At 46.9% G+C, this 12,112-nt stretch overlaps 1 protein-coding gene across 1 annotated transcript in view; it reads right to left on the reverse strand.

Moving 5' to 3' along the window:
- Positions 1 to 12,112, reverse strand: part of TCERG1L (transcription elongation regulator 1 like) — a 97,435-nt gene that overhangs the window by 15,229 nt on the left and 70,094 nt on the right. The window contains exons 7-9 of the mRNA XM_064464404.1: positions 11,782 to 11,870; positions 7,796 to 7,950; positions 1,593 to 1,662 (exon numbers count right to left, since the gene is read on the reverse strand). Coding sequence (XP_064320474.1) covers positions 1,593 to 1,662; positions 7,796 to 7,950; positions 11,782 to 11,870 — 314 coding nt within the window. The remainder of the gene's footprint in view (positions 1 to 1,592; positions 1,663 to 7,795; positions 7,951 to 11,781; positions 11,871 to 12,112) is intronic.

The raw sequence follows: 12,112 nt of genomic DNA on the forward strand, positions 1-12,112 counted from the left end.
GATTTATGCTCATATATAAATACCTATCCATGTACCTACAAACACGTACCACAGGAAAGATGCTACAATGCATTAAGGCAGGGGAGTCACGCAGCAACTCTGCGACGGGCTGAGATTGCCCAGTTTGAACTGTATTTACCTATTTATTTTGCGGAAAAAATATGTATTTGAAAACGTATTTCTGCGAATAAATAAAAATAGGACAAGATAAATTCTGCAAATATATAAAAAGATCGTCCATATTTGGGTGTCACAATTTTGACAAAGTCCTTCTGAGTGTAAAGAAAATACGAGTCCAAACCACCCAAAGGTAGCCCTCCAAGCGAACATGCCCTGGAAACCCAATGAAGATGAGACGATATTCCTCGTTCGCAAGTAGGCGGTGAAAGGGGCACTGCCTGACCTCCCGACACACGGCGCAGGGAGCCCAAGACTACTTCGATACAGTAACCTTTGAATAAGTGCGTTTTTCTGGAGTTCTAGGATTCTAGTTGTGTACGTTCATGGAAAGATGTTTTCACATTTTTCTCAGTCAATCACTGCAAGGAATCACCTTAATAGCCCGTTATTGCCAGACCCGCTGAGGTCAACAAAAGCATTCTTAAATACTTTTATACTAAATACAAACTTTTATCCTGTTAAAAAATGCTAAGTACTAAATACCACATATTTAGCATATTTAAAGTATAAACACAGTCTTTTATACCACGCATTAAACTCTTAAATAGTCTGAGTATTGAACTCAGAGCACCTGATTCTTCCTTCATAATAATACAAATCCACAGAAAGTCTTAACAAGGTCAAAAGAACCACCCAGTGTAGTAGGATTAAAAATGGCAAAATGAGAGATAATAGAATTATCTTCAATATATTCACTTGGAAAATACAGAAATTTGTTGTGCTTACTTGTCACAATGCCCTCAAAAATATAACACGCTGTCTGTGCAGATCTATTTTACGGATTTATTTTTTTAATGGTCCAAACCAGTATTTTAATCGTAGCCAGCCCGCACGAACAGCTAATGCTATATGAAATTACTGGCCAAAGGTTAATTGGAATGAAATGTCTTTAAGGTACTTCTTAAACCAGAAATGTTTACTTCATTTTCTTGCTCTTTTGGCAAAGGGTGAGGGAGCAGCTTATTTGGCACGTGGCTTTTTGCCTGTTACTTCACGAGAATTTGAAACACGCATGGTAATAAAGGTCAGATAAAAGCACGGGAACAGAAACACCTCCGGATATTTCTGAGCCGGTAGCCTGGAAACCCCGACACCGGTGCACAAACAATCTGCTTCCCATCAGCGAGGATAACGCTTTTATCCAGTGTCTCTGGAACAGCTACTTCTCCAGACAGCCTTTTTTTTAACCATTTCAAAGTACGTAAGAGTTACTTAGCCCAAAATGGATGCTGTTCACGGGGAGCAGGTATTTCAGAGAATCGTGGACTTTGAGGAAGACTAGGCATGACTCTCATCATTTACTGGTCTAGTTATCCATGCAGAAGAAGATAACTGTATCTCTCTCTGCCCTTATTCGTACCAGACGTTAGCTCCCCAACACCACATATAGGTAAGTAAACTTTAGAACTTACTTATTTCTCTTAGTTTTGATGCTAAGATCATCATTTTCATCCCCCGGACAAGAACTAACACATTTATCTGCTAAAAAGAAATAAATAGTTATTAGATTTGAACTAGATAAACAGGAACACAAATTCCTCAGATTAACCTTTCATTTCTTGTCTTTGGTCGCTGCTCAGGTATTTACTATTTCTTCACTCTCCGCAGTGTGTTTTAAAAATGACACATATTTCGTCAGATCCTCGGAAACACCTTCATCCGAACGAAAGAGTGAGTTAGCAATAAACCAGACCATTTTCATTAAGAAAAACTGCTCATTGTTCCAGTTGTGAACAAAATCGTTCGTTGTTCAGCTGCAACCTGATTTTGTGTAAATCTTGTTATTGCCTCACCTGACAGCCCCTCCTCCCTTCCCTTAAAATTACAACTACAAAGGTATTTCTGCAGAATTATTCCAGCCCTGGCAGCCTGAAGGATTCAACAGCGTTAACTCGCACCAGCACTCCCCTCCTCGGCCCGTTGGCCGCCGTACGCAAGCAAGCGTAACGCTGCTCTTGCAGAACCTCGGCCGCCAGGAGACACCAACAGCCCCCGCGCTCGCCGTGTGGCGGAGTAACTCCAAAGCAACGCTGCACTCCTGGTTTGGCCCCGACACTCGCCCTTGAAGGGCCCTGGGGTTGCACTGTCGGGCGTAACAAACGCGAAGCATATGGAAATTTGTTTCCGGAATCTAAATTTTTTTTCTTTTTTCTTTTTTTTTTTTCTTTTGCATGTATACAAACTGCAGCTCTCATCCACATTCAGACGGACAGACCACCGCAAGTCATGTCCACCCAACGCCTGGTTTGTGTTGGGGACTCTCCAGTAGTTCACCACGAATTAGTTGAGAAAGATAATAATTGAACTGGGAATGTCAGAAACACCAAACCTCACCATTTTTGCATTAGACTGGTAATGCGGACGTGCCTTGCTATTTAGGAAACTACGAAAAAATCAATTAAATATAAAATTCAACTTAGGTTATGGAGATAAGAGGTTTGAATAACTTGACATGGTGAGGTCTAATCTCACTGAAATCGGATGAAACTCCAAGACATCTGCTAGGAAATGACTGAACACAAACAGAGATCAGTGGGTGTTTTGAAATTTATAAACTAATCTCAAGTGCCTGTTACTCACCCAGATCCAATCTTCCTATCATTGAAGCTAACAGAAATTTGGCCATTTATTTTAAGTTTCAATTTAAGAATGTTGTTCTTGGCTCATTTTGTTTCCCTACTTGAGGGAAATCACACGTTTATTAGTGTGCTTTCAGTAAACGCTACCTTTTATTTACTTTAAGTGCATGAGCACAGCAGACACTAAATCACTGCAAAAGGAATGATAAAAAACAAACAGTAGCTGTAATGTCGTGGCGTGGGAAGACCAGGAGCAGGGACCACATGAGGAGGAAATACACAGCAGGCGCACATGGATGCTTTACTAACTGCAACTTAAAATGATAATAAGGAGAAATGAACGGCGTTCCAAAATAGGGTTTTTTCTCAACATTCCTGACAATATACGAGCAATACGAAGACATAAACTAATTTAATAATGCTTTAAATACACATAAACTCACTGGAACTATTACCCCTTCTTGCTAAATTCTTCTTTGGGGTACTCGATTAAAAATACAAAGTAATTGGAAAAACAACCTGTAAACTCAGAAGGTGGAATGTAATTCAACGGAGATATTTTAAAGCTATTAATCAGGAGTTGAACAACCTGCGGAGGCAGCGGTGGGCTTAACTTCAATGAATTCTGAAGGTAATAATATGAAATGGCCAAGTACTTGGTGGTGTTTTCAGAGAGGAGTTAAAGGTGTCTCGAGGCTCAGCGCTGGCGGGGCAAGCACCGTCCTGTCCCTACCAAACCTCACCACTATTAAAGAAAAGAGAAGAAAAGGCCGTGCGCGCGGGGCACCTCCCGCGTGTGTCACCCGCCCCGAGCCGGCCAAAGGGGGCACGCCGTGGCACGCTCACGCGTGCCGAATCCTGACGGGGTGTGCTTTCCTAAAGCAAGCGCGCGGCGAGGAGCCTGGCCCAGGCAGAGCGCCCTTCCCGAGGGAGCCAAGGGAAAACTCACCGGTGATGACCAACGGCGACGCGAAGCTCGCCAGCTACTTGACGCCGAACTCAAAATTTGAAGTTACCTTATGACAAGATCTTTCACAGATCTCTGAAAAGGATATATAATTTTTCAATTTTGTTGTGAAAAATACATGCACTGGGCATTTCTAAAACTGAATGTTAGTTACCGTAAGTGTAGAGTAGCTCGTAGAGTTCACTGCCTACAACTGCCTGAGAGGGGCTGTAGCGGGGCGGGGGTTGGTCTCTTCTCCCAAGCTACAAGCGATAGGACGAGAGGGAACGGCCTCAAGCTGCGTCAGGAGAGGTTTAGGTTGGAGATTAGGAACAATGCCTTCCCTGCCAGAGCGGTCAGGCCCTGGCACAGGCTGCCCAGGGAGGTGGGGGAGTCACCGTCCCTGGGGGGGTTCAAACACCGTGCAGCCGTGGCCCTTGGGGCCATGGTTTAGGAGACACGGTTGTGTTGGGCTGATGGTTGGACTTGATGGATCCAAGAGGTCTTCTCCAACCTTAATGATTCCATGGTTCTATAGCTTTCAGGTAAAAGAAACGTGACACCCTACAGCCTGATTTCATTGTTTGCTTCCATCCATGGGCTCCTGCACACCTCGGGTTCTCCCCGAGAGCAGCGACAGCCTCCCCGCGGGCGGGACACCACATCCTTCTCGCCCTGCCTGCATGAGTGACTGCTACGGGTACGCTGTCTTGGACAAATGGGACAAGATTAGAGTCAGCATCAGCACTTAAAACTTCAGTGCAATGGAAAACTCAGTAGAACATGACAAATGGTGCCTACACTCGCACTCAGGACCTTCCTGAGTCACATCGCACCGCCGGACCTCTGGTAAGATTATACACTGACTTTGAAAGGGAAGAAAGGCAGCTGAGCACAAAATCTAATAACTGATTTAAAGCTTTGAGGAAGAATATTACTTGATAGTAATCTTTTCATGAAGTCATGAAGCGGAGCACTGCCCCAGCCTGATGGTCTATCAGGCTTAGCGCTGATTAATTAGATCATTCAGCTAATCTCAGCCACGTCACGAATTCTGGTTCATTTTCCGGGTCAAAGAGGAAACACCAGCATTTGCCAGGCGAGTTAAAGCGCTGCCAATCCCTTGGCCACACGCAAAGATCCGATTTGCAATTTTGTAAAGAGACCTGGCACCCATGTATTGCACGTAAACCTGGGAGCTCCCCTATGCTATTTCTAGGGACCGTGCTTCGTATTTTTGTCTGAATGCTAAAGGATCCCAAGTATTTGTGGGAGCAGAGGAAACTAAATCATAACGGGTTTTGCCTAGGGATCACAGCAGCTCTCAATCAACGTGCCATTTTCTGTCATCAGAATGTCAGTTTTCTTTTAATTAGCTGAAAAAATAACGCCCTCAGCCTAAACATCCAGAGAAAACGTTTGAGCAGGTGGAGGAATAGGAATAGATAAAAATGTTCTTTTCCACTGCAGTAAGACAAACGTTTTAAGGAGTCTTTGAGGGAAAACAGGGGTGTCGTGGTCAGCCTGTGACCGTACTGAGGCAGGAGCACCGGCAGTCGGGGACCAGAGGAGAGCGCTGCCGCCAGCAGACGCGGCTCGGCCGGGCGGCTCCGACTTGGGAACGTGGCAGAGCACGGGCCACAAGCCCTGGAAGGGGCCGTGCATCTGGCGGGCGGCGGGTCCCCCCACGCCGCCGCGGCCCGTTGGAGGGGCTGGGGCGGCCTGGCCGGAGGCTGCGCGGGAGCGGAGCCCCCGCAGCCGCTCGCGGGAGGAGCTGCGCCTCCCCCCGCTTCCGCGGGATGGCCTGATGGGAGCCCATTAGTAAAGAGCCATGACACCTTCATAAATCTCCCTGAGAACTAATACACTTTGTGGAGGCGGAGTAATTGATAAATGAGTAATTTTTCATTTATGCCTGAATTATAAATGCACTTGATCTTTCAGCAGAGCGATGCGCAGCTAACCTATGGCACCCCATGAATAACTACACTTGCCAACTCTTTTTTGTGCCTTTGATTTAAAAATTCTAATTAAAACTCGGCAGCAGCCACTAAGCTAAATAAATCTGGCAACCATTGTTGCAAACGCGCAGCTCCTTTATGTTATTTATTTACTCCAGATTAGAAGCTAAGAGAAATGGTAACAAATAATTCCTTTCACCTCAGCAGCTAATATATACTAATTATAACCTGGCTGTCTCAAATACCGAGCAATAAGTCCCAGTTATACCACAGAAGATGAAAGCTATTAGCAACAATGAAAACCATGGTCATAAAGAAACTTGTGCGTGAATCAAATCTTGGTGGTACATATAGATAATAAATAAAAAGGATGGAACACAGCAAAAAAAAAAAAAAGATCTCTGAAGTGGCACGCATCAACAGTGACTTTAGACTCTTCTCATTAATTAATTATAGACCATGAACAATGACCCTCAGTTTTGTCTTTGGCCACCATTCCCCTGTCAGTAATTAATCGATCTTTCAATATATCCTGTAATAAAAACCATATGCAATATTTTTCTCCTGACAATGAACTTCAGCAGATACACTTTGGAATTATTAGACATACAGCTAAAGTTATTCAAGCCATACACAAAAAATGACATATATACAACATCTGACGATTGAAATTTATATTGAAAAATGATGACATTAGATGTTGATAAGGGCTACACTAATAGAAAACCACTCTCTGTAGCTTTTCTTCAGTAAACTTCTGCTAATAGCGATAACACAAATCCTGATCATCACCCACTTTTGTCCACCTGCAGACCGTCTCAAGCCCACAGGCGGACGCTCACAGCCCCTTTTGCGGTGGTTAACGGGGAGCCCTGCCTGCGGATCAAAGCGCACATTCCAGCCCCCCCACGGCCTGAGCGTAAAAGGCCGGTCACTTCACGAGACTGGCAGTGCTACCTTATTTTCAGTTACAAAATACTACACTTCAAAAGAATGACAAAACCCTCATTTTTCCACCCCCCCTCTATTTTTCTAGACCTCACCGCTATGGAACGGGCACCAGCCGAGGGAGGCTCTCCAGTGCAACTGCAGAATGAAAGCAGAATATTCAAGAACTACGAGCAAATAATCAAAAACAAGCAGCATTTCAAGCGACTGCCATGCACCTCGACGCCCTCCCAGTAACGGCGGGCCTTACTGGCCCAGCTCCCACGTGAAAGCCAATGTGAAGCATCAGGAAATAAAAGGAGCAGCGCAGCTCCCAGTAACGGAGCAAAGGGAGTCAACATCAACTAGTGAAACCAAATCTCGGGAGAGGAGTGTGGTGGAACAAACCGTGGAGCCACGGCTGCACCGGCAAGCACTGGCTGGCATGCTGGGCTGCGCCTGGACTGGGCACCGGCAAAACCGGGACTGATCAACCGCGGCGCGGGCAGCAGAGCAAGAAGATGGCGTGGAGAGGAGCATGGGATGGGAAAGCCAGGCGGGGAGGGCCAGGCAGCGAACGCCTTGGGCCGCCGGCAAGCCGAGGGGTGCCTGTTCAACCCTACTTTGAACCACTTGACTTGTGTTACCGCGGATCAGCAGTTCTTCCTTAGCCATGACTGTCCCCTTCGGGAATCCACAGCGGTTAGGAGGTGATTCGCGGAGTCACGTTTCCATGACCCACGTTTCCACCGAACCTTTCGGCACTCATTAGAGATTTACTGCTGGGATTTTTGCTGCCCTCTACAACTTGGTTGGATAATCGTTAGCTACGGAGCATCTGCTTTTGTGTAGCAGCTGAATAATGCGTCGGTAATGCATTCCTAATGTACATCTTGGAAATAAGCGTAATAAAACATAAAGATGGCATCTTCCAAGATGTATTTTATACATCAAAGATTCATCCAATAAGAAGCCACCTGTTTCTTCCAATAAAGAGAATGCTCTATCCCCCAACTCGGCATTTCAGCAAAAATAAGGATTTTGCAGTAAACATCTATTTTAACACAATACTTTATATGAAATTGCAAAAGGAAAACCCTTCTAATTACGGTTATCAAACTTTCACTGAACGTATTTAGCGACCAAGTTCCATTCGACATTTGAGTTTAAATAGAGGCAAATAATCACAGGGCTTTAGTTACTTGCTGCAGCTTCCAGCTTGCGCTTGTGAGGAGGATCCTCGATGATCCGGTTTATGTCGCCGCGGTGCTTCAGGTCCACCGGCTTCTCCCAGACTGACAGCTGCATTGTAGGGTTGAAGAAGAAGACCCGGTCATCTCCAGTCCAGACTACACACCTATTCCAAGCGATAAACTATGCTTAGATAATGTCAAATACACCCACAAACAAGAAATTAACCCGCAGCTGGCTTATTGCATCTCCGTTTGCAGTGCCCGGCTGAGACTCCTCCCTGACTGACAGCCTGCCCCGGGCCCCGCCAGCCCACGCCCGTCACCTCGGGTAGGGAAACTCTCTCCACACCACTAAAATGTCATAGAAACGGTCTAAACACCCCAAAACTGCAGTAGGTGAAATATTCCACCACAGAAGGGAAGAAGCACCAGGCGAGGAGGAACCCCGCGGTGCTCACAGCAAGAGAAGCCGTGGGAAAATACGTTTCACGTTCTAAAGCCGTGGCTGAGAGCAGCAGGCGGCAGAAGCCTCGGCAGCGGGGCCTCGATGCCCACGGGACCTCTACCCGGCTGCCCCCGCGGGAGGAGGCGTAACCGCGGCAGCCCCGCCAGCTCCCACCCTGCCCTGCGATGGACGCGTACAACCACCACCGAAGTCTTCCACAAAGGTTCAGGTTGATTTTTGTGGGCTCTGTTTCAGATTTGAAAAAATGTGACCAAGCTGCACAAACCACAGCTTCTTGACTGGGTCAGTTAAAATATGCATGAGAGCAGTTCGACTTTTTGTCCTGACATTCATTTAATATCAGCTAAAATAATACGAAAATAAGCATCGCGCCATCCTTAATAAATATTCACAAACCTCAAGTTGTACTTTACTAAATTTATATGTAAATAAACAAACACAACATCAATCTCAAGCCCGCATTTTATGAACTGTAATGAAAACTAACATCATATACACACGCTGACTTACAGACGCACACACACACTAATAAAGGGAAAAAGTTGGTCTCTGAAGCATAAATACCTGGAAGGAACAAATCTTATCATTAAAAGCTCTGCTGCTTAATGTTATTAAAAGCAAGGAACAAAACTGGTTTAAAAAAAAGCCTGGTCTGGGTAAAAGACTGCAAATATGGAAAATGCTCCATCACCGCAGAGTACCGTAATAAGACAGTCCAACATACTCTGCGTACCGCTGCTAAGACATCACCATTGATCTTGCCCAAACATGTAATGAAAAACACACGACCTCTGCCAGAACGCGCGGCGGGAGCGGCGGGAGCCGTTCAGCCTAAGCGTGTTACCGAGCTACCGAGCCCAGACGTCGCACCGATTATGTTCAGCAGAGTTAAACGTGCTCCCGACGAACAGGAGCACAAAATTGGTTGTACAAAGCCGGCTGTTGACTTCAGTCACACTTAGAGCCCGTGGAAGTTCTGGCGTCCTGAATTCAGTCACACGGACACGACAGGTATTTTAATAATTTTCTGTTTGTTTTAATGCGCGAATGTTCTGGATCGCAAAGCAGCCTCACAAGAGGGATGCTCTAATCCTCTGTTAGGCAACGATTAGGTAGAGCTATGACTTCTCTGCTCTGTACCTTGGAGCTACGGAACCTCTGCCCTCCCAGAAACCCTGACCCACCAGCCCCCGAGCCGCTTCTGCCGAACGCACCCGAGAATGAAGCCGAACCAAGGCTCCCGCAAATCCCACAGCTGTCCCAGAGGAAGGGAGAAAAAATCCTGGCATTTAGGCAAAGAGGACGGACTTAGCCGATTAATATAAACGGGTTATTGTTATCCTCCCATTAAATATCTGAATTACGGCCAGGACGCGGGCCCAAGCCTGCCCAGGTGTGAATACCTGCTTTGAAGCGCCCCTTGCTGTGATTTCTTTCTTTGGCAAGTAGGCACGCTGCAGAATTTGAACCGCTTGGGGAATTACCTGCAAATGACACCGGACTTGAAACCAGTGTCTTGTTTGCGATCTGCAACGTTACCGCATGGACACGGGACCGTCAAAGCCGTTACGGGGCAGAGACTGTAACCAGTGGGTCTGGAAAAGTGTTTTCCCTGTGCTGGCACGCTGCCGCGCTCGCTGCTGCTCTGGCCACGCACGCGGAGGTTGATGGGGCTCGTTAATCACCCAGCACCACCAGGCCCCACGTGCCATCGCCCCGGGTTAGAAACGCTGGGGTCCCTCGCGACACCGCTTCACTTTTCCAGGACTAATAGGATTTGACATTTAATTTAAAATTAATGTCCCTTTCCCTGTGTAACACGTCACCTGTTCCTCTTTGGTATAATAACAGTTTCAATTATCCACAGGGGACCCATGGTATTCTGTTTCAGTCACGGAGCATAAACTGGAAACGCAGATATTGTTATGTTCATGCTTCCCTTTAGAAAATTGTAATTTAAGTATGAGTAAGGGCACGAGATGATGATATTAGTAATTTATTTCATTTCGTAAGGCAGGTAAGGTTTGGTAACGTTCCTGAAAGTTTTCCTGCCATTAAAATTATGGTCTAGCTACTTCTAACAGGTGCTTGGCGATGTCACATCAACCACGGGTCCTGCAGGGGCAGGGAGCCAACCTACGGGCGGGGAGCGCTTGAAGGAAAGTCGGGACTTGTTGAATTTGTGTCGCACACCTAGTCTCAACCGATCAGAAATATCTGTAAATCGTGACTGAAGCACCCTACAGGCATGTTCCGTCAGGAGCCATGGGGCAGGTGAGACACTGTCACCTCAGAACACGGGACAACCGTCGGCGTGAGGACTGTGCCCCATCCCTCCGCTCCCAACGACCGGACTTGGTTGACTTCTTGCACACAGAGTACTCACCGGGTCACTAAACAGTGCTCTGGGAACCCAGGAGCGTGAGGTTTCTTCTTAGAGGTTAAAACACCACCAGTTTAGAACTTCTCTTGCTGGAGAAGAGGGGTGCTGTTGGTCCCCCCCGCGGGCACCACTGAGCTCCGCGACCTATCTTGTGCGCTACAAGAGCTGTGGCTCTTCTCTGTAAGAATGGATGAAACCACAACCTACCTACGACCCTGCTGGCCTCAAACGGTTCCTCTGCACTACACCGTAAAGCAGCAACTGCCAAGAGGAGAAACGACTGATGTACGCCACATATTTATGACGTGAAGATTAAGTGGGACATCGGCCTGTGCTTACCGGTTTGCAAAATGGCACAGTGTAGTAACAAATAGTAACAAATACTGGCTGATACCCATGCGGAGTGCCTTAGCCAAAGACCCCACAGATGTCAGCCACTGAGTATAACCTGATTATTTCATCCAGCATAAGAATGGATATGGGTAAAGGAGGTAAAAAGTCCTTCCAGTCAGCCGTTCAGGACAGAAAGTGAAGAAAGGTTTTATCTTTTTAAAAATGACAGGAGAGCTTTAGTTACCCAACGTGCAGTTACCTGAATGGGAACGCGGTTGGGAAACCCGGGCCATGAGACACAACCTATTCTCACAGACACAACCTGAAACCCACACTGATCTTGCCAGACAGTAAGAGTCATCCACGGCCAATGACATAGCTGGGAGAGGAAGAGGATCTGGCCTTAAAAAGGAAAACACTTCTCACGGATCTCACATTTGCCCTTTGATCCGTCCGAGCGCCGCCCAAGCCGGACCCTCGACACGTGAGATGCGGTACGGCAGAGCCCAAGGAGCGCGGCCGGGCACGGCCCCGCTCGCAGCCAAAGCGGAGCGAGAAGCTGCGGTTTCCTTCTGCCAGAGCCGGCCCCTGGCTGAGCTGCGGCCCCGCAGCACTCTGCCCTCGCCTCGCACGCCCTCCTTAAGCGCGTGATTAACGAGGAAAAGCTCCAGCAGAAGCTGGGACAGGAACCCAGCATTGCTACTTAACGGCCGGGGTAGGTATCTTCCCCACGTAGCAGAGCACTAACGCGTGTCTGGCGCGGGCAACGGCACTGATGAACGACTTCTAGCAGGTCTGATGACATTTGCTTACCATGGTGATCCTGGCACTGGGGTGGATGCCACGGGCTTGTTGCCGTTTGATGTGCTGTCATCCTCATTTACTAGTTTAAAAGGGGGATCCTTGAATGAAAGACAGAGATTAGTCAACAAACAAAGCCGATGCAGAAGACTGTCACTGTTACACAAATCACTCCCTTTAACTTGAAGCAGATCACCCTTATTGCCATTATCCCACGAGCAGCTTTATGAACAACCAGCTACCGTGAGAACAGCCCAGATGAGCAAGAAATAAAAATATCGCCCCACTTACAGCAATACAAATGAAAAACCAGCAGATACGCTTTTGTCCCAGCCAAGAGCCC

Source organism: Phalacrocorax carbo, chromosome 12, assembly GCF_963921805.1.
Source record: "Phalacrocorax carbo chromosome 12, bPhaCar2.1, whole genome shotgun sequence".
Classification (NCBI taxonomy): Eukaryota; Metazoa; Chordata; class Aves; order Suliformes; family Phalacrocoracidae; genus Phalacrocorax; species Phalacrocorax carbo.